The sequence below is a fragment of the Balaenoptera acutorostrata genome, chromosome 11 (genome assembly GCF_949987535.1).
Source record: "Balaenoptera acutorostrata chromosome 11, mBalAcu1.1, whole genome shotgun sequence".
NCBI classification, from domain to species: domain Eukaryota; kingdom Metazoa; phylum Chordata; class Mammalia; order Artiodactyla; family Balaenopteridae; genus Balaenoptera; species Balaenoptera acutorostrata.
Genome location: NC_080074.1, coordinates 104,217,479 through 104,239,819, shown reverse-complemented (window position 1 = coordinate 104,239,819; position 22,341 = coordinate 104,217,479). Strand labels below are relative to the sequence as shown.

Genomic DNA, 22,341 nt, shown 5'->3' with positions numbered 1-22,341 from the left:
CATGTTCTTGGATTGGAAGAATCAACATTGTGAAAATGACTCTACTACCCAAAGCAATCTACAGATTCAATGCAATCCCTATCAAACTACCACTGGCATTTTTCACAGAACTAGAACAAAAAATTTCACGACTTGTATGGAAACACAAAAGACCCCGAATAGCCAAAGCAATCTTGAGAACGAAAAATGGAGCTGGAGGAATCAGGCTCCCTGACTTCAGACTATATTACAAAGCTACAGTAATCAAGACAGTTTGGTACTGGCACAAAAACAGAAATATAGATCAATGGAACAGGATAGAAAGCCCAGAGATAAACCCACGCACATATGGTCACCTTATCTTTGATAAAGGAGGCAAGCATATACAGTGGAGAAAAGACAGCCTCTTCAATAAGTGGTGCTGGGAAAATTGGACAGGTACATGTAAAAGTATGAAATTAGAACGCTCCCTGACACCATACACAAAAATAAACTCAAAATGGATTAAGACCTAAGTGTAAAGCCAGACACTATCAAACTCTTAGAGGAAAACATAGGCAGAACACTCTATGACATAAATCACAGCAAGATCCTTTTTGACCCAGCTCCTAGAGAAATGGAAATAAAAACACAAATAAACAAATGGGACCTAATGAAACTTAAAAGCTTTTGCACAGCAAAGGAAACCATAAACAAGACCAAAGACAACCCTCAGAATGGGAGAAAATATTTTCAAATGAAGCAACTGACAAAGGATTAATCTCCAAGATTTACAAGCAGCTCATGCAGCTCAATAACAGAAAAACAAACAACCCAATCCAAAAATGGGCAGAAGACCTAAATAGACATTTCTCCAAAGAAGATATACAGATGGCCAACAGACACATGAAAGAATGCTCAACATCCTTAATCATTAGAGAAATGCAAATCAAAACTACAATGAGGTATCACCTCACACCGGTCAGAATGGCCATCATCAAAAAATCTACAAACAATAAATGCTGGAGAGGGTGTGGAGAAAAGGGAACACTCTTGCACTGTTGGTGAGAATGTAAATTGATACAGCCACTTTGGAGAACAGTATGGAGGTTCCTTAAAAAACTAAAAATAGAACTACCATACGACCCAGCAATCCCACTACTGGGCATATACCCTGAGAAAACCAGAACTCAAAAAGAGTCATGTACCAAAATGTTCACTGCAGCTCTATTTACAATAGCCAGGACATGGAAGCAACCAAAGTGTCCATCGACAGATGAATGGATAAAGAAGATGTGGCACATATATACAATGGAATATTACTCAGCCATAAAAAGAAATGAAATGGAGGTATTTGTAATGAGGTGGATGGAGTTAGAGTCTGTCATACAGAGTGAAGTAAGTCAGAAAGAGAAAAACAAATACAGTATGCTAACACATATATATATGGAATCTAAGGAAAAAAAAAATGTCATGAAGAACCTAGTGGCAAGATGGGAATAAAGACACAGACCTACTAAAGAATGGACTTGAGGATATGGGGAAGGGGAGGGGTGAGATGTGACAGGGTGAGAGAATGGCATGGACATATATACACTACCAAATGTAAAACAGATAGCTAGTAGGAAGCAGCCACATAGCACAGGGAGATCAGCTTGGTGCTTTGTGACCACCTGGGGGGGTGGGATGGGGAGGGTGGGAGGGAGGGAGATGCGGGAGGGAGGAGATATGGGAACGTGTGTATATGTGTAGCTGATTCACGTTGTTATAAAGCAGAAAATAACACACCACTGTGAAGCAATTATACTTCAATAAAGATGTTTAAATACAAAAAAATAAAAAAAATATAAAGTGAAAAAAATAAAGTGAAAAAAAAAGATTTTTTTCTTTTTTTTAATTTATTTATTTTATTTTATTTATTTTTGGCTGTGTTGGGTCTTCGTTGCTGTGCACGGGTTTTCTCTAGTTGCGGCGAGCGGGGGCTACTCTTCGTTGCGGTGCACGGGCTTCTCATTGCGGTGGCTTCTCTTGTTGCGGAGCACGGGCTCTAGGCACGCGGGCTTCAGTAGTTGTGGCACGCAGGCTCAGTAGTTGTGGCTCGCAGGCTCTAGAGCGCAGGCTCAGTAGTTGTGGCGCATGGGCTTAGTTGCTCTGCGGCATGTGGGATCTTCCCAGACCAGGGCTCGAACCTGTGTCCCCTGCCTTGGCAGACGGATTCTCAACCACTGCACCACCAGGGAAGCCCACCTTTCCTGTTTTACTAAAGCCTTCGAGGGAGGTCTGACTTTAAATATCAGAGGGTGCTCTAAGACCAGCCTCGGAAAGGAAGGAAAAAGAAGGGAACTGGCAAGAAAATGGCTGGGGGAATAAAATAGGAAAAAGGGAGAAATAAAAGTGAAATTCTTTAATTATATGGCTCACTCGTCCTCAAAGAATGAAAGTGGCTTAACAAATTGCATATAAGTACTGCAGGTCATCATAATTAGAAGAATGGGAGAAACTGAATAAACAGCCCAGAAAATAAAGCCAAAAAAACGCACAGCATGAAATCCCGGATACGACTTGCTGGGCGGGGGATGCAGCCAACGTGCGGACAGAAGGTGATCAGCCCCATGAGTCCCAGTGTCAGGAAACATTAAAGCAAGCCAATCGCTCTGGGGAACACAACTGTTGGTTTAAAGACCAGAATTCTCCCCGTAGGTCCTTGATATGAGGTGAATTGTGTCCCCCCAAATTCACATGTTCAAGTCTTAACCCCCAGTGTCTCAGAATGGGACCCTACTTGAAAACAGGGTCACAGCAGATGTACTGAATTAAGAGGAGGGTGGCCCTGACCCAGTAAGATGGGTACCCTTGTAAAAAGGGGAAATGTGGACACAAAGGCAAGGAAGGCAGACGATGGGAGGAGACGTGGAGAAGCCCGCCGTCCACACGCGGAGGAGAGGGGCCTGGACAGCCCTGCTGACACCTTGTTCCGGACTTCCGGCCTCCAGACTGTGCGACAATGAATTCCCGCCATTTTGGCCATTCCTTCTGTGGTGATTTGTGGTGGCAGCCCGGGCAGACAAAGGTAATAATTTTATGATGAAGTGTGATACTGAGAGACCACTGGATGGTGTGAGCGGAACAGGCATAAGTACCTTAAAAACTACACAAACCTTTGGGCTTCCCTGGTGGCGCAGTGGTTGAGAATCTGCCTGCTAATGCAGGGGACACAGGTTCGAGCCCTGGTCTGGGAGGATCCCACATGCCACGGAGCAGCTGGGCCCGTGAGCCACAACTACTGAGCCTGCGCGTCTGGAGCCTGTGCCCCGCAACGGGAGGGGCCGCGATAGTGAAAGGCCCACGCACCGCGATGAAGAGTGGCCCCCGCTTGCCGCAACTAGAGAAAGCCCTCGCACGAACCGAAGACCCAACACAGCCAAAAATAAATAAATAAATAAATAAATAAATAAATAAAGTAGCTATAAAATTAAAAAAAAAAAACTACACAAACCTTTAAAAGACAACTATCGACTCTTAAAAAACAAAAGACAAAAGATTATTCAAGAAAAAAAAAGAGACTAAAAACATACAACTACACCAGGAAGAAAGCTCCATCTTATCTATCACAAGAAGAAGGTCCCAATGACTAAAATCAATAAAGCAAGAAACGGCAGCATAAGCTTGTAATTTCAACATATTCTTTCCAAGTATATTTCTTAGGAAACAGGTAAAAGACTTAAAAGCACCTGCCCAAGAAACAAAGTTTGATAAATGTGACTTTTTAAATGACAGGCACTGTTCTTTGATTCAGTGTTTTACCTGACTTTAAAGAGAGGAAGATGAGATGCTTAACCATGTCAGATGTGGCAGGTGGTCGGATGAGGACCTGACCTCCTCAGATCTAATTACAGGAAGTTGCTCCTGATCCTAACCAGTCTTTCAGTGGGGTGGGTCAGGAGGGGAGAAGTCCCATGCACTGGGTTTATCTATTTATTTTTGGCCAGACCGCACAGTACGCGGGATCTTAGTTCCCCAAGCAGGGATCGAACCCATGGCCCGTGCAGTGGAAGCGCAGAGTTCTAACCACTGGACATGGACTGCCTGGGAAGTCCCCACGTGCACTGGGTGTAAACGGAAGGTCGGATGCTGGTAGAAAGATGCTACTTTAAAAACCCCTCGGGGGCTTCCCTGGTGGCACAGTGGTTGAGAATCTGCCTGCCAATGCAGGGGACACGGGGTCGAGCCCTGGTCTGGGAAGATCCCACATGCCGCGGAGCAACTAGGCCCGTGAGCCACAACTACTGAGCCTGCGCGTCTGGAGCCTGTGCTCCGCAACAAGAGAGGCCACGACAGTGAGAGGTCCGCGCACCGCAATGAAGAGTGGCCCCCGCTTGCCGCAACTGGAGAAAGCCCTCGCACAGAAACGAAGACCCGACACAGCCAAAAATAAATAAATAAATAAACAAAAAATTAAAAAAAAAAAAAACCCTCGGGCTTCCCTGGTGGCGCAATGGTTAAGAATCCGTCTGCCAATGCAGGGCACACGGGTTCGAGCCCTGGTCCAGGAAGATCCCACATGCTGTGGAGCAACTAAGCCCGTGCGCCACAACTACTGAGCCTGCGCTCTAGAGCCCGCGAGCCACAACTACTGAATCCCACGCACCTAGAGCCCATGCTCCGCAACAAGAGAAGCCACTGCAATGAGAAGCCCGCGCACCACAACGAAGAGTAGCCCCTGCTCGCCCCAACTAGAGAAAAGCCTGCACACAGCAGCAAAGACCCAACGCAGCCAAAAAAAACAAAAAACCAAAAAACCCTCACTCTGCACAGTATCTTCATGACCCACATTGTGTGAACTGGCGGAACGGAGCCTCTCCCACTCGCTGTATCTGAAGGAACAAAACGGAACAAGAGAGCGGCCCGTCTGCACTCTTCCTGCCCCAGGAGACCGTGTCATCCCAGGAGAGAGTGACACACTCCCGTCAGCGGATGAGAAGGAATAAGTCACTTTCCTTCGTTCATGCATTCCACACACACACCTCAAGAGCCCCCTGAGGCCGACCGTGCCAAGCTCCCCGCAGATGACGGGAACACAGAGGAGAGGACCTCAAGGTCCTGGTCCTCCGGGAGGTCACAGCAACACCCACACAGGCAGCTCACTCTCACGCGGCACTTGCTCTAGAAGGTAATAAAGGGCAAGAGAGAAGTGGGAACCTAACAGTACTCCGCAGCCAACCTCGAACAAACCCCCTCCTCCCAGGCCAGGAAGGAAAACTGAGGGGCTCTGGACTGGACCCCTCCGGCCCTCAGTAACCCAGTTCCTGAAGAGTAAACCAATATGTCGGATCTGTGGATAAGCCAGAGTAATTTCTACGTTTCTCAGGATCAAAGTGGTCGTACGTCCAGAAAAAACAGGAAGGTTTCAGTGCTACGGTCGTGGTTTCCATGGCCATTAAAATTCTCATTTGCCTTTAGCCTAATTTTTCTCAGACCCCGGGGCTGTGTTTAACGGTTTAATAGACAGAAACGGCTACTACTCAGAAAGAACGACTTTGCTCGACCTCAAACCACGACTCTCTGCACGTGCAGACAATCACGCTGGCTCTGACCCGTCATCAGCGTCTCCCTAGACCCTCTTCAGGCCCCAAATAATACTTACGGTGCCGGTTGGACTCTCAAATATCCCGATCTTGCCAGCCTCCAACACCTGGTACAGCGCTGCCATGAAGTCTTTCTGGATGGCATAGGGTGTGAAGGGAAAAGGGAAGTGGATGCCACCAGCCTCCTCTGTTTTGTCAGCCATGGTCCTGGGGGGTAAAAAAAAAAAAAATCTAGTAGCTCTCTGATGGGCCAGGCAGTACTGGCCTGAGATCCAGAACAGTTCCTAGGAGGGGCCTCAACACGAGTCGCGGACTTCCTCCCCAGGAGGGACGTTTTACAAGCAGAGGCCATGCTCCTTCCCTCACGTGCTTCCCCACGAGGCCTGGCCACAGTGGCTGTCCATCCAGGGACGTCCGTCACAACCGGATACAGGGGACACAGCCCAGGAAGCCCTAACAGAAACCCCTGTCGTCCCGCCTGCGTGCACACCTTTCTAAGGGCCAGCAGATTTCTTTTGGAGAGCCTGTAATTACTTCTGCAGTCATTAATTTTTCTTCTCCCACATCTCCCAGCCATGTCTCCCAACATCGCAGGACAAAACTGCTTCTCTTGGGCTTCCTTGGTGGCGCAGTGGTTAAGAATCCGCCCGCCAATGCAGGGGACATGGGTTCAAGCCCTGGTCCGGGAAGATCTCACATGCCGCGGAGCAACTAAGCCCGTGCGCCACAACTACTGAGCCTGCGCTCTAGAGCCCGCGAGCCACAACTACTGAAGCCCGTGTGCCACAACTACTGAAGCCCACACGCCTAGAGCCTGTGCTCTGCAACAAGAGAAGCCACCACAATGAGAAACCTGCGCCCTGCAACAAAGAGTAGCCCCCGCTCACTGCAACTAGAGAAAGCCCGCATGCAGCAGCGATGACCCAATGCAGCCAAAAAAATTAAATAAATGAATAAATAAATTAAAAAACAACAACAAAAAACAAACTGCTTCTCTTGCCCCTGCTGTGAAGACCTAAGAGGTCGTGACCCACAGGCGGAGAATCGCGAGCACGGCTTTTCTGCATGTCACACACCCATCCCTACTCAACAGGTATCTTCCACTTGCATCTAATTCATCCCAGCCGCCACTTCCAGTACAAACCAGAGCCACCCCCTAAGAGCTTTCCCTGGGGCCCCAGCCTGGAGGACCCTCTGCACGGCGGCTGAGCCCTGGCTAGAAGGGCTTCCGAGAACTGACGCCTCGGCACTGCAGGCCCAGGTCTAAGAAAAACGTCTCTGCTCCATATTTATTCCATCTTTTTCCTCCTCTTCTGACCCTGCTCTCTCTGAGACAGCTTTGACACACCCTTTCTTCCTTTAGTCACCATTTTCCATCCGGGCCCCACTCTGTCTTTGCAAGTCACTGCTCTGAGCTATTTAAGCAGGCCCAGCTCACCTCAGTACAAATATGAATAAATCTAAATCCCATTTATGCCTTTGCTACATAACTGGCCTCAGGAAGACCAGTGACCATGTCAATTCATCTATGAGAGAAGGGAGTTTCATGATGTTCTTCCAGGCAAGAGTTTAGGGGCAGTTAAAACGAGGACTGAGGTGGAGGGATGGCAGTAAGGATGACTGAAAACCAGGACAATCCAATACAAGAGGCAAGTGTGTAATCGGAAACCCACTAAAATGTGAAGGGAAAGGAGAATGGCCCTAACTATCTCTGAGCACCTGCCCTGTGTTAAACGCTCCGCAGGCCCTTCCACTTTTGGTGTCTCGTTTCATCTGTACAACACTATAAGCAGAGGGTCGTCGGATCCTGACGCTTTTACAGAAATTAAGCAACTCTTCAAAGACTCAGCTCAGAAAGGAAACCCAGGGATCCAAGCCCAGGTCCACATGGCTCTGTTTTAGTCCAACTCACGTGTCTGCAAAAGAGAACTAGCATAAATAAAAGGGAGATTTACTGAAAAGATACATATTGAGAGATTCAGAATACAGACCATCTGGGAAAACCAAGAGCAGAGCCGCGGACAGGGTGGGACGTCCTGCAAACTAGAACTGCAAAGTGGTTCAGGTCTCAAGATGGAGCCAGGAAGCCCACCAACGGTAAACACCCGCGGATGCCCCGCGCATTCCCCTTCTCCTGCTCCGTCATCGCGGGCCAGGTGGAGCCTGCCCGGCTTCCTCTGCTCGCTTGGCAGCTTCTGCTTTACCCCAAAGGCAGCCTGCATGCCACCTCCGCCTGCAGCCCCCTCGACCTCTGGCTTCAGCTCCCACTGCCAAGCGAAGTCTTTTCTTGTTTCGTAGTTCTAAATCCCAAGAGAAAAATCTGACCCATCCCTCCTCTCCTTTTAAGACAGATCACTGGACGGCCTAGAGACGGATCTAATCAGCCTGGGCCTCGCACCTGCCGTCCCTGCCCGCTTGGTGTCCTCAACGTTTAGAACTCAGCTCAGCTCCTCAGAGAGGCCTCTCCCTGTATGTGCCACCCTCCAGTGGTCAAATACCCGCCTCCAAACACACACACACACACCACTCGGCTTTAAGTCATTTTTTTAATCTCATTATTCTGAAATACTCTGTCTTTTGTTCATACCTCTTAGCGAACTTATTTACTGTCCTCCCCCACTAGAATATAAATAGCATAAAAGGAGGAACCTTGTCTGTCTTGTTCTTCCCTGCCCCCAGCATTCAGAATAGGTGCTTTGGCACTCAGCAAGCATTCAGGAACAATTTGATAAATGAATGAATAGCCAGCTTGAGGTGGGAGCCGTGGGGAGGGTTTCTGCTCCTCAGAGGGGTGGGGAGAGGAGGTCTATGACTTGAATATTTAGGCCAGGGCCAGTTCTTTAATGGTTTCAAACTGCTTCCATATAACCTCACAACCCTATGTGGCCAGGATATTTATTAGCTCTATTTTACAGCTGAAATAACTGAACCTCAGAAAGGTTAAGTGACTTGCCCACAGTCACTCAGCAAGGGCTTGAATCCAAGATTTGAAAGCACATCTGCCTCCAAGCTGTAGATTTCTGATCTTCCTCCCACCAGGATAAGTAGGGTGGAAAGACTCCGTTACCAAACTTTAGAATGACAACACGAAACAATACAGAACAAAAGTAATTATTATTCCACTTCTCCGTGGGTGGTAATTACGGATCTCATTATTCCAGCAGCAGCACAAGCTAAACCATAAGTTAAAGAAGGGTTTAGCTAAATCCATGAATAATGGATATACTAAATGCTATTAAGGATGTTTGGTGGAACTTTTCCCGACCTCTTCAGGCTGGCTGCACGGACACGAGCTCCCACCCAAGTTCTCCCTAGAACTCCCCACCAATGCGAAGGCAAATCTCATGCTCGTTAAATGGGCTAAGATACGTGAGAGCATCTCAGGGGCACGTTAGCCCTGAAAGTGCTCATTTTCTTCAGTCTTCGATGATCACTTATTTGTCTGAGTACAAACTATTGCTACAGACTGAATCGTGTCCCCCCGCCTCCAAATTCATGCATTAAAGCCCTAACCCCCAATGTGAGGCTGTATCTGCAGACAGAGCTTTTAGGGAGTAATTAACATGAAATGAAGGAGGTAATCGGGGTTAAATGAAGTCCTAAGAGTGGGGTCCTAAACCCTTATAAGGACTGAGGCCTTGAATTCCCAGCCTCTAGACCTGGGAGAGAGAAGTTTCTATTGTTTAAGCCACCCAGTCTATGGCGTTTTGTTATGGCAGCCTGAGCAGAAGAGACATCCATGTCCAGGTACCATCCTACTGTCTCCCTCCTAAAGTGCTTTAACGCCACACACCTGGGAGACGACCCGGCTCCAGCGCACCTGTTGTGAATCCGGAGCTGGCCCCAACCCCATATCCTCATCTTGCTTCTGTCCCCCTCCCAGCTCCGCCCTCAGAGCTCTCACACTGTGCTAACATTTCTCTCCACTTTTCACGGCACTGCCTCCCACACTCTGGTCCATTCCAGCCATCCCACTCCTCCTGCTCCACCTTGGTCCCGCGAGCGGTAGGAGGGCTCTGGGGTCAGACTGCCCAATGTGGAATCCCGGCTGTGTCCGTGCTAAAGTCCACATCCCTGAGCCTGTTTCCTCACCTGCGGGGGACAGGTAACGGCACATTCAGTAGCGCTGCAGGGACCAGCAGGTACCACAACGTAAGAAACGCGCGCTTAGCACCGCCGGCGGATCCGCCCCGCGGCCGGCGGCTCACGGCCAGGTCCCGCCCCGCGGCCTCCCCAGCCCTTGCATTGGTGTCTGGCCTGTCAATCACATGTCAAGCCCGCCCCAGCTCGGGGACTTTTCCCGCCGCCGGCCCGGCCCGCCCCCTTGCGTTTCCCCCGGAGTCTGCCCTTTCTCATTTTGCTCCGCGTCCTCGGCACCGCGCTCACCTTCCTTGGCGGGAGGGCTGCTCCGCCGAGACCAGGCCGGCGAGGAGTCCGAGCGGACGCCACTGAACCTGAAACCCCGGCTCGCCGGTGTCGGCGTCCCCCAGGGAAGCCCGTCACGATGCACGCCCCGCGCCAGTGCGCGTGCGCACTCCGGGGCTCGGCGGGGGCTGGTCCCCCTATTGTGCCACTGCGCTTGCGCGGCGGGCCCGTCCAGGCCTCGGTCTGCATTACCCGGAAGACCGACCTGCGTTGCACAGCCCATTTCGCTGCGCGTGCGCACTCCGTGTCTTGCTGGGGCCGGACCTCCCCTTTTTGCGTCACTGCGCTTGCGCGGCTGTTTCGCTGGAGGGAGGGGCCGTCGGAGGCTGTGGTCGTGGCTGGGTGTTCTTCCTCCCCTGCGGCGCGCCAGCTGTGGAATGTTTGCGCCTCCGCTAGCTGGCGCCCATAATCCTGGGAGCTCAGCAGTCGCTTGACTTCAGTTGGCCGTGTTTATCAAACACCTGAGGGGCCAGTTGCTGTAGCAGACTCAGGAAGCCTGTATTCTGGTCGTGAAACTGAGCCCCTGTAAAACCAGTTTCCTCTGCTCTGTTTATGATTAACCTCTCTATCCAAAACTTTATTCCCATTCTTATTCCGTGCCTGTTCCCCTCAGGATCGAGAAGTATCAAAAAAAAAAAAAATGGAATTGGAACTGAGCAGGGCCCTCCCGCCCAAAAGCCCCGCTATGTCCTCCGTTTCTTGTTCGTAGAAAGAGATTTTTAGGGGCTTCCCTGGTGGCGCAGTGGTCAAGAATCTGCCTGCCAATGCAGGGGACACGGGTTCGAGCCCTGGTCCAGGAAGGAAGATCTCGCATGCCTTGGAGCAACTAAGCCCCTGCACCACAACTACTAAGCCTGTACTCTAGAGCCCGCGAGCCACAACTACTGAGCCCGTGAGCCACAACTACTGAAGCCCACGTGCCCAGAGCCCGTGCTCCACAACGAGAAGCCACCGCAATGAGAAGCCCGCGCACCGCAACAAAGAGTAGCCCCCGCTCCCCGCAACTAGAGAAAGCCCGCGTGCAGCCACAAAGACCCAAAGCAGCCAAAAATAAATAAATAAATTTTAAAAAATAAATTAGTATTTTTTTTAAAAAAAGACTAGCCTCCGATGCTTCCCTAAGTTCCAAGGGATGGCACAGGTAGTTACTAATGAGGGAAATGAGGCAATGCAGAAACAAAGGAAAGCAGTTAAACAGAAGTAACGACAATAGTTGAGGGATAAACTCTTATGTATATGCCTCCTCAAGGCATATACCTAACAATCTGACACTGATCTTTGAGTTTTTCTGGAGAAACTAAGACACCTCCCCCAGGTGGAGGACGATGACTGCATGCTGAGCACAAGCATGTGGTCTCCAGACGGTCAGGAACCAGAAGTCTGCTGATTAACATTCCTGAAACACCACCCTGCTACCTCACCACTGACCAATCGGAAGAAAGTCATGCACCCTGCAGCGCTCACCCCAAAGGTTGCCTTTAAAAACGCTTCCCTGAAAGCCATGGGGAGTTCAGGTCTTTTGAGCATGAGCCGCTGTGCTCCTCTCTTGGCCCTGCAGTAAACGCTGTACTTTCTTTTCACCACAGCCCAGTGTCAGGAAATTGACTTTGCTGTGTGGAGTTCGGTCTGGTTAATAGTCCTCGCTCCTGTCAGACCTTAATATATTGGTTATTTTACCTCTAGAATGGACAGTACCTGCCCTGCCCACCTCTGCAGGGTTGAGACCAGGTGAGGGAAAGCACTCTGGAAGCCAAGTTTAGGATTGTTGCTCCTGGGTGCCAGCCCTGCTTGGAGGAGCACACCTGGCCGGGGGTCAAAGCACATCACCTTCACCTCTCTGGACCTGGGTTCTCCTTTGTCCAGCAGGGGATAGGACTGCATGATCCCTGTGAGCTTTTCTGAAGGCATGTCCAGTGTGTGTTTTCCAACACCACCCAGTAACCCAATTCTGACACTATCTATCTGGAGGTAACTGGGATCCCACACGTTAGGGGCTCAGTCCCACATGTCTGTGATGTGAGACACCACAAGTCCGGGTTGTCACCTGTGCTGCTCACCTACTGGCTGTAACTCAAGAGGTTCCCACAACCTCCTCCTTGGGTTTGATTAATTTGCTAGAGTAGCTAACGGAATTGCCAGCTACAAATTGGCACTTGCCATCTACCTCTACAAGGATTAAATCATGAGCCGCTGCAGCTGCTGACCTTCAACGCCCCCTGAAAGGAGTTCAGGGTGGAGATCAGGAATGAGGCCCTCTGTGCTCTGGGAAAAACTGGCAGAACAGGTCTTCAGATAGATATTTTCAGGAGAAGATTTTATGAGCCCAATTCTTGCATCTCCTTATATCTAGAAAAGCACTAAAGTCATTAACGGGGACATCTGCTCCTCCTGACTAGCAGCCAGGCTCTGCCAAAATGTGTGCTTGACTGCACGTCCCCCCCTCACTGAAATCATATAGAACCCTCACCTTCCCCCCACCCCCCGCACCTCTCTGGAACAGTTCCTCAGAGCTATCGGAAATGCTGTTTCCCAAGCTATAGTCCTCAATTTCCCCCAATAAAACTTAACTCACAACTCTCACATTGCACTTTTTTTTTTCAGTCGACAGAGCTAGGGAAAGCATTTTACTTACTAGATCACCAGTTTATGTAAAAGGATATAACTCAGGAGCAGCAGGATGAAGAGATGCACAGGACAAGTGTGTGGCAGGGGGCACAGAGCTTCCACTCCCCCCGGCACCTCCACATGCTCACCAACCCGGAAGCTCTCCAGACCTCATCCTGCCGCCTATTTAATGGAGGCTTCATTACACAGGCAAAGGTTGATTAAATCATCGGTCATTGGTGATTGATTCAGTCTCCAGCCCTTCTCCCCTCCAATCACTCAATTGGTTCCCCTGGCAACCAGCCCCCATCCTTAGGCTCATTACCTAGGGGCTTTCCAAAAATCACATCATTAACATAACAAGAGACACCTCTATCGCTTTCCTCACTTAGGAAGTTTCTAGGGTTTTAGGAGCGCTGCTAGGAACGGGGACTAAGACCAAAAATATAATTATTATCACAATATCACAGGATGGGTCTATGAAATTACAACTGGGGGCATTTTATGCTAAGTGCTCCCTGGGAATGACCCTGGTAATTGGTGTGACTTCCCAGCAGGATCAAGAAACATTCTGGACAGTTTCTGGGGCTTAAAGGAAAGGCCTTCCAGGAAAGGAGCCAATGTTACAAGCTGTGTAAAAACTTGGGGGTTGGAATTTACAAAAGGACGGTTCCAGAGTCGGTATTTTTGTCAGTACTTCCAACTATCAGTGACTGGGGTAGTTTGAAAAGGGCAAAGAACTAACACTCTTCAGGGTCTTGGAAGGTGGCCCACCAAAATCCTGAAAAGGTCTCTGATGCCGCAGTTTTAAGTTCATGTAAATGTTGCATTTACTCTACAACCACTGTTTGTTTTAGCATTTAAAAAGGTGTTTTAGGGGCTTCCCTGGTGGCGCAGTGGTTGAGAATCTGCCTGCTAATGCAGGGGACACGGGTTCGAGCCCTGGTCTGGGAAGATCTCACATGCCGCGGAGCAGCTGGGCCTGTGAGCCACAACTGCTGAGCCTGCGCGTCTGGAGCCTGTGCTCTGCAACAAGAGAGGCCACGATAGTGAGAGGCCCACGCACCGCGATGAAGAGTGGCCCCCGCTTGCCGCAACTAGAGAAAGCCCTTGCACAGAAACGAAGACCCAACACAGCCAAAATTAAATAAATAATTAATTAATTAATTTAAAAAAAAAAAAGGTGTTTTAAAGTAATTGTCATCTGGTAAACTTGACACTTCAAGAAGATGCATTGGACTTGGGTCTATTTCTTCAGAGTTCCCCCTCCCCGCTCTCCACACACACACACACTCCTAGGGTATGAAATCCCTAACTTAAGATGCACCATTGGAGGAATAGAAGGTGATAAGACTTGGGGTCTGGATGTAGAAGACTTTAAACAGTAAGCTAATACGTTTAGACTTTATCTTATACGCAATTTGCACATCACTGAAATGGTTTTTGAACAGACGAGTGAAATTGCAAAATCAATGCCTTGGAAATAATAAGGCAGAAGCAGTGTGAAGAATGTTGGCAGGGGAGAGACCAGAAGCAAGTGAACAAGTCAGGTTATGCAGTAAACCAGACAATGCAACAGGGACTTGGACCTCTAGAGTAGCGATAGGAATGGCTGATGGAGGTGGTTAAACCAGGATGTAAACCCAGACTATGTCCCTCTATCCTCCCCTCATCCTCACCCCAAGGGTTTATTTAGAGAATGATGCTCCTAACATAAGGCCTTGGGCTTTGTCTCAAAGGTAAAATCAGACGTTAGCCCCATGTGGACCACCTCTGCATTTCTTGCTAATGGCATTCATTGAATGAACTCAAACACCTTCTTAACACACTCAGAACTCAAGGCCAGGTAGAAAAGTCTTTCTACTTATGTACGAATATGCTTTCTATAACTCGGCCGTGAGAGCTCTTTAAACCCCATTATGTATTCCTCTTTGCCTTCGCTGCTACTAATCTCAGCTACATGTTGTGCATTGTTTTAGCATTTCATTGGAAAGCATTTTTTGATACTTTCTTTTTTTCTGTTCTCATTGCTTCTTGCTAATTTTAAGTACAGGCCCTAGTAAAATCAGACCACCTGGATTCAGATCCTGACTCCACTATTAACCAGCTGGGTGGCCTTGTCAGGTTGTTTTAACTCTCTGAGCCTCAGTTTTCTCACTTAGGAAATGGAGATTATAACAGGACCCACCTTATAGGATTCTTGTGAAAGAAACGAGATCATCTGGGTAACATAAAGGGCTTGGCACTGTGCACGCCACATTATAAAAGCTCAACGAAGGTTAGCTATTACTAATATTGTTTTGTTTGATTTTTATTTTATATTGGAGTATCGTTGATTTACAATGTGTTAGTTTCAGGGGTACAGCAAAGTGATTCAGTTATACATATACATATATCTATTCTTTTTCAGATTCTTTTCCCATTTAGGTTACTACAGAGTATTAAGTAGGGTTCCCTGTGCTATACAGTAGGTCCTTGTTGATTATCTGTTTTATATATAGTAGTGTGTTTATGTTAATCCCAATCTCCTAATTTATCCCTCCCCCCCAAACTATTACTAATATTAATTGGGTTTAGTTTTAGCATCTCTATGCTTTTTTTTTTTTTAATTTATTTATGACTGTGTTGAGTCTTCGTTTCTGTGCGAGGGCTTTCTCTAGTTGCGGCAAGTGGGGACCACTCTTCATTGTGGTGCGCGGGCCTCTCACCATCGCGGCCTCTCTTGTTGCGGAGCACAGGCTCCAGACGCGCAGGCTCAGTAATTGTGGCTCACGGGCCCAGTTGCTCCGTGGCATGTGGGATCTTCCCAGACCAGGGCTCGAACCCTTGTCCCCTGCATTGGCAGGCAGATTCTCAACCACTGCGCCACCAGGGAAGCCCTCTATGCTTTTATTATATTTCCTTAGATCCCCTTTAGAAATAGCTGTGATATAAACCTAACAATAAATAAATAAAATCTAATAAAATAAAAGTAAAGTTGGGTCCTAACTGTAAATTTTTACATTTTGGCCTTTGACAATTGGAAGAGCAGAAATAAGGAGGCCGGGAGTGATATTTTGAGGAGGAGCATGAATATTCAGTTTCTGAGATATTTAAAGTTATGCAGTTTGATGGGGCACACCGTAGTGTATTTGTTTGTGGGGGGGAGGGGGTCATCCATGTACAGGCAGGACCAGGACCTCTCAAAGGCATCTTATTCCAGGGTGTAGCCTGGCCTTGGCATTCATTCATTTAATAAATATTAACTGAGCATCAGTCCAGAAGCTGAATTATCTTAGTAAGCTCACAAAGTATCAGGTATAATGAGAGGCCCCCGCACCGCAATGAAGAGTGGCCCCCACTTGCCACAACTAGAGAAAGCCCTCGCACAGAAACGAAGACCCAACACAGCCATAAATAAATAAATAAATAAATAAGAAGAAAGTATTAGGCTCATTACAAATGCAGGATCACAAAATTTACATTCATGCTAATTCATTTATAAAGGATTTATTTATAAAGGAGTCATTTCCGGTGAGCATAAGCTAATTTTTCTCTTCCTATTTGGGAAGCCAGTGTGAACTGGAAGATTGCTTGGTGACCATTAAGTCAGAAAAAGGAAAACACAGGAATCTGAGTGAGATGCATTACCTACGCACTGGGCAAGTCCCATGAACTGTGCCTGTCCTATAAGAGAAAACACTTTTCTAGAGAACAGCTTGCTCCCATCCTCAGACCCCATGTGCCTCTCCCTGGAATAGTGCAAGATGCACCCTAGTCATACTTGTTTCTCTAAATCCTAGTTTCTTTGATAACTGTGTTCAGTATATATCTAGCTAGATTAATTTTGCTCATTAAGCCACATTCTGGTGGGTGTGGGATACAGTCTGTTTCCTCACATAATAGGTTGAACTAATTTGTCAAACTTAATTTTCAAGTGCCCCACTTTCACTGTCTCGATGAGGTATTCAGTGGTGTTTGAAAACGGGGGACTAGAGTTCAGACAGAAGTAGGAGCTGGATATATGGATTTGATCACCCCTAAAGCTATAGTAAGTAGTAATATTTCTGAAGGAATGAATAGTTAAAACAAAAAACAGGCAGCATCCACATGTAAAGGAATGAAGTTGGGGAGCACTGTTTCTCTCTTGCTGGAGGTGGGTGTTTCCTCAGAGGCGGGTATCATGGTACATGAAAACATGCAAAGAACAATTAGGAATCAGAAGACACAAGTTTGGCTCCTGATTCAGACTGTGCCCCCACTAGCAATTTATCCTTAGGCGATTCACTTACCTCCTGAAGACTCTATTTCTGCATATGTAAAATAAGCATAATAAAAATTAACATGAGGGATTACATGAAATTTCTAAAAATCTTATATTTGTATTTGTATGGAAATATGTATGGAAATATGTTAATATAAATGTTTCAGACATTAAAAAAAAAAAAATTAACATGAGGGACTTCCCTGGTGGTGCAGTGGTTAAGACTCCGTGTTCCCAATGCAGGGGGCCCAGGTTCGAGCCCTGGTCCGGGAACTAGATCCCACATGCATGCCGCAACTGCAGCCGGTGAGCCACAACTAAGGAGCCCGCCTGTGCAACTAAGACCTGACACAACCAATTAAATAAATAAATATTTTTAAAAAAAAATTAACATGAGAACCAAAAGAGACAAGATATATCCTATTAGGTATCAACTTTCAAGATCTCATCCTGCCCTTTGGATCACATCTTTTCCCTTGAGATCATCAAGTGCCTTCTACGTGGGAGAGCTGGATAGAGAGTTGGGGGTCGGGGGGTGGTGAGGGGGGGTGCAGTGCTTGTCCCTAAGATTATGAAAATCTCTTCCTGGCTTACTTCACTCTGACACAGGGCTGGGAAGGGGAGGGTGGGACGAACTGGGCGATGAGGACTGACATACATACACTACCATGCGTAACATAGGTAGCTAGTGGGAACAGGCTATAAAGCAGAGGAAGCTCTGCTCGGTGCTCTGTGACAACCTAGATGGGTGGGATGGGGAGGGAGGTCCAAGAGGGAGGGGATATAGGTATACGTATAGCTGATTCACTTCATTGTACAGTAGAAACTAACACAACGTTGTAAAGCAATTATACTCCAATTTTTTAAAAAAGTGAGTTAAGCCAGAAAAAAAAAAAATAAGATTATGAAAAACTGATCACTATAAACTACAGTTACCTATACCCATAGTCTTGGTTACTAGTGATAGGCAAAACAGAAAACAAAAAAATGGAAAGTTGATTTAGTGTGGGCTCCGTTTATCTACTACCAGCATAGATTGTTTATTTATTTAGATATTCTGGTTTATCTTCACTAAAGACACACCTTATTATTACTCGTTTGTAAAATAATTATCACTGTACTCGCAGCAGCAGTAGCAGTAGTAGAAGCTACCTCATAGGGTCGTTAGGAGCATTATACGAGACAATATATAGAGAACAGTGCCTGGCATATAGTAAGAACTCAATAAATATTGGTTTTTTTTTTTTTTTTTTTTGGCCGCACCACGCAGCATGAGGGATCTTAGTTCCCTGACCAGGAATCAAACCCGAGCCCCCTGCAGTGGAAGAGTGGAGTCCTAACCACTGGACCTCCAGGGAAGTCCCTCATCAATAATTTCTACTAAACATTTAAGGAAAACATAATGCCAATTATACACAAATTCTTCCATTAAATAAAAAAAGAACATTCCTCAACCCATTTTATGAGATTAGCATAATCTTAATACTGAAGCTTAAAAAAGATTGTACAAGAAAGGAAAATTAAGACCAATCTTTAGATGTGAAAATCTTTTTTAAAAATAGAAAACTAAATCCAGCAACAATATATAAAAATGATAGCATATCACAAGGCCTGCATAAAAAAAGAAAAGCAATTTAAACCACACCAAGGGTGTTAATTGCCCAAGCAGGATGTTTGCCTGCAACAGGAGTTCGGGTGGGTGAACACTGCCTGATATTTCTGACACCAGCTTTTGTGACCCCAGAGAGAGCCTTGGCCGCCCTCCGCCTCCCCAGGAGACCCTCCAAGACCAGCAGGAAGAGCTTACTCAGATGAATACTCCCCGATATGTCCGCCACCAGCTTTTATGACCCCAGAGAGAGCCACAGCTGCCCCCCACCCCACTGCCCCAGGAGACCCTCCAAGGTCAGCAATATATGGAAATAGTACCTATACCAAAAATAAATAATTTATTTTTAAAATGAGTAAAGCAGAAGCAGAGCCAGAGGACTTCATAGGTGAGACTGAAAAGGAACAGTCAACCAGGATAGGGTAGAAACAATATGAAATGCTGCTGTGGATCCAAAAGAATTTTGAGGAAGAAGATGTGATCATTTCAAAGAGGTCAAATAAGCTAGTACTTGAAATGTTTCTTTTTAATCTTTATAATTGCAAAAAATGTCTAATAATGCAAAAGGGTTTTAAAATAAATCACAGTGTAAGAACAAAGTAGCAGAGAAGAAGTAGTAGTACCAATGCCAAACTATGGATTCACGTTCATTAGGCAAGAACACATCACCAGTCTCTCAGGAATATGATGGGAAGGGAGGATTTCAGGATGCTTGCACTGAGTGGGTTCAGCTCACTTCCAAGCCTGGAAAGGAGTTAAATTTAATCTATACAAAGCAAAAAGAAAGAAAGAAAGAAAGAAAAAGAAGATGAAGAGGAGGAGGAGGAGAAGAAGAAAAAGATGAAGACTTGGGGGCCAGAACTAAATTAAATACTATTTACATAATTTTACTGATAACTAATAGTGCCTTCATAAATTTCACACTAAACTCAAAAAAAACCCAAAAAAACAAAACCCACACCGAGATTCCAAGAGGGAGGGGATATGGGGATATATGTATACATATAGCTGATTCACTTTGTTATACAGCAGAAACTAACACAACACTGTAAAGCAATTATACTCCAATAAAGATGTTAAAAAAAAAAAGTGGTTGGGGACTTCCCTGGTGGCGCAGTGGTTAAGAATCCACCTGCCAATGCAGGGGACACGGGTTCGAGCCCTGGTCCGGGAAGATCCCACATGCCGTGAAGCAACTAAGCCTGTGCGCCACAGCTACACAACCCGCGCACCTAGAGCCCGTGCTCCACAACGAGAAGCCACTACAAGGAGAAGCACGCTCACCGCCACGAAGAGTAGCCCCCGCTCGCCACAACTAGAGAAAGCCTGTGTGCAGCAACAAAGACCCAACGCAGCCAAAAAAAGAAAAAAAAGAAAGAAAAAGTGGTTGCCATTGAAGGATACAAAACAACTCTTCATTTGAAAAATGGTAAATAAAAAGAACAAATCAAGCAATTATCCAGCCTTTTCTATATAATTGTACCACAGAGTAACAAAATAGCTTATAAGGGGCAGTATCTCTTTAGAGAAGTATGCCAGCTAGTAAATGAAGAAGGAATGATACAGTAATAATACCATTTTTCAATCCATAATTAATTAACAGCTACTAACATCACACACACACTAAAAGCCAGCCCAGACATTACTTACCTCCTGTTGGAAGAATCTAGCATAATCCTTGTTGCCCCCTCCCCATGTAACCTGAAGCCGATCAAGCCTTTAGATCAAACTACTAATTTACAGTAAATTAGTAGAGAACAGAGGCACATGTGAAACTTCACGATATAATTAGCAAAACCCAACATATGGGGAAACACCCAGTCTCTTCAATAAATAAATTGCAAGGAAGAAAAAAAAAAGAGAGAGATGAAAGCAGAAAGCTGTAGATCAAGAAAAGCTAAGAGACACTCACGTGACCACTGGAACCACAAGTCCACGGTCATGGTGCACTACTACACACACGTGACCAAGCAGATTTCCAGCACCTGAGATGGACGTTAGCTTTTGGAGGTGCGGCTTCGGAGCACAGCCTTACCTTCTCAGCACATACGGACCAGACCAGGTCTGAACCACGTCCCAGAAAACTACCTGCCACAGCGTAGAGCAGGGCTTCCCAAACCTTTTCCACAGAGAGAGGAAACGTTTCAGACTTTGCAGGCCATGTGGTCTCTGTTGCAACTGTCCATCTTGATAAAGCAACCATTGACAATACATAAATGAAGCAGCTCGGCTGTGTTCTCAGAATACAGGACTCGGCCTTCCGGGCTGTAGTTTACCAACTGCTGCCCTGGAGTTTGGAGCCTCTTCCCAGAGCCTAAGTGACCGATCCAGACACAGACCAGCTCCAGCTCCTTCCAGAAACCCAAGCCTCATCTGTCAAAGACATGTCCTCCAGACGTGCAGCCTCTCCAGGCCTGAGGGTCCATCCACCCACTGGAGGCCTGGGGGACTGAGTCCCTGCCTTACCTTGTGAGCGGTGAACCCATCTGGCCCCCAGCCGCTGTCCTTGCCCGCCACCCTCCAGGCATCCACACTTCCCCACACCCGCTTGCCTTTGCTCCGACCGTGTCCTCTCCCGAGCAGAGGTGCTCACCTCCCGGTCAGCTCACATGTCAATGTCCCCTCTTGAGAGGTTTACCCTGGTCCCCGACAATCTATTACGTTCTCCTGTTTTCCCTTCTGCGTAGCACTTACTGCTGTCTGAAATGATCGTATTTGTTTACTGTATGTCTCCTCCCACTAAAATTTTAAGTCCCAGGGACTTCCCTGGTGGTCTAGTGATTAGGACTCGGTGCTTTCACTGCCGTGGGCCCGGGTTCAATCCCTGGTCAGGGAACTAAGATCCCAGAAGCTTCGCAGCAAGGCCGAAAAAAAAGTAAGTCCCCTGAGCTCAGGAGGCTTGCCCATCTTGGTCACTGCTGCACTGCTGGCCTGGAACAGGTGCTCAGTCCATATTCATTAAATGGAACGAATGAATGAATGAGTTTTCTCCCTGCTCTGTGCCTCCTCTCCCTGACCTACCCCTCCACCCCCACCCCTCTCAAATCCTCCACCAGGGCTTTGGAAGGCCTCCCCACTATGTCAACGTCCCTCCATCCTCAACCCTTCCCCACAGGCGCTTTTATCTCCTTTTTTTTTTTTAATAGCATGGAGTCTTAACCACTGGGCCACCAGGGAAGTCCCAAGAGTGGACTTTTTTAAAAAGTGCACATCTGATTGTGTTATTTTCCTGGTTAAACCCCTGTGATGGCTTCCTGTTTCCGCCACGACTCTGGCCCAGGCTCCTCGGCACGGCAGCCAGGGACCCCTTCATGGTCCCAGTTTCCAAGCACCCTCTGTTCGAGCTGAGCTGGCCATATAGGGTCAGGTTCACCTGGTTCTGAAACAGGAGGGAAGGGGGCAGGGCACAACCTTTAAAAGAATGACACAGCCATTGAAGTTACGACATAAACTGGTTAGAACCGATTAGGCCCAAGATGGCAGAAGATTGGATTTCCAGTGGACCTTGAGCCTCATTATACGCGCATTGTGACACATCGGCAACTAAATGGCATGCCCACCAGCACCATGACAGTTCCGAGGCCAACCAAAAATGGCCAAAAAGTGGGCGGTGGCCCAATTCCTGGAAATCCCTGCCCCTTCCCCAAAATAGTTGGAATAATCCTCCCACTCATTAGCCTATGAAATTACCCAGCCCATAAAAACTAACCACCCCATACTTCAGGGTCTCTCGCCTTCTGAGGTGGCCCACACTCTGTAGACTGTGTTTCTCCCAGGGCCACTCTTACCTTTTGAGATGGACCACATTCTGTCTATGGAATGTGTATCTCTCTAAATAAATCCACTTCTTACCTACCACTTTGTCTCTCACTGAATTCTTTCTGCCGTGAGAACCTGAGCTTCGTTAAGTCCTGAGA

General features: G+C 47.1%; 1 protein-coding gene across 7 annotated transcripts in view; it reads right to left on the bottom strand.

Moving 5' to 3' along the window:
• The window catches only part of DDX11 (DEAD/H-box helicase 11), a 35,315-nt gene extending 25,232 nt beyond the window's left edge, over positions 1 to 10,083 (bottom strand). For 2 of the 7 annotated variants that reach the window (XM_057555906.1, XM_057555907.1), the window contains exons 1-3: positions 9,930 to 10,074; positions 9,533 to 9,635; positions 5,603 to 5,750 (exon numbers count right to left, since the gene is read on the bottom strand). In XM_057555906.1, coding sequence (XP_057411889.1) covers positions 5,603 to 5,750; positions 9,533 to 9,615 — 231 coding nt within the window. In that variant the 5' untranslated portion in view covers positions 9,616 to 9,635; positions 9,930 to 10,074. Of the gene's footprint in view, positions 1 to 5,602; positions 5,751 to 9,532; positions 9,758 to 9,929 lie in introns of those variants that run through there. The other 5 variants (XM_057555908.1, XM_057555903.1, XM_057555902.1 and 2 more) reach the window with 5 other exon arrangements.
• Between the last annotated feature and the right edge of the window lie 12,258 nt (positions 10,084 to 22,341).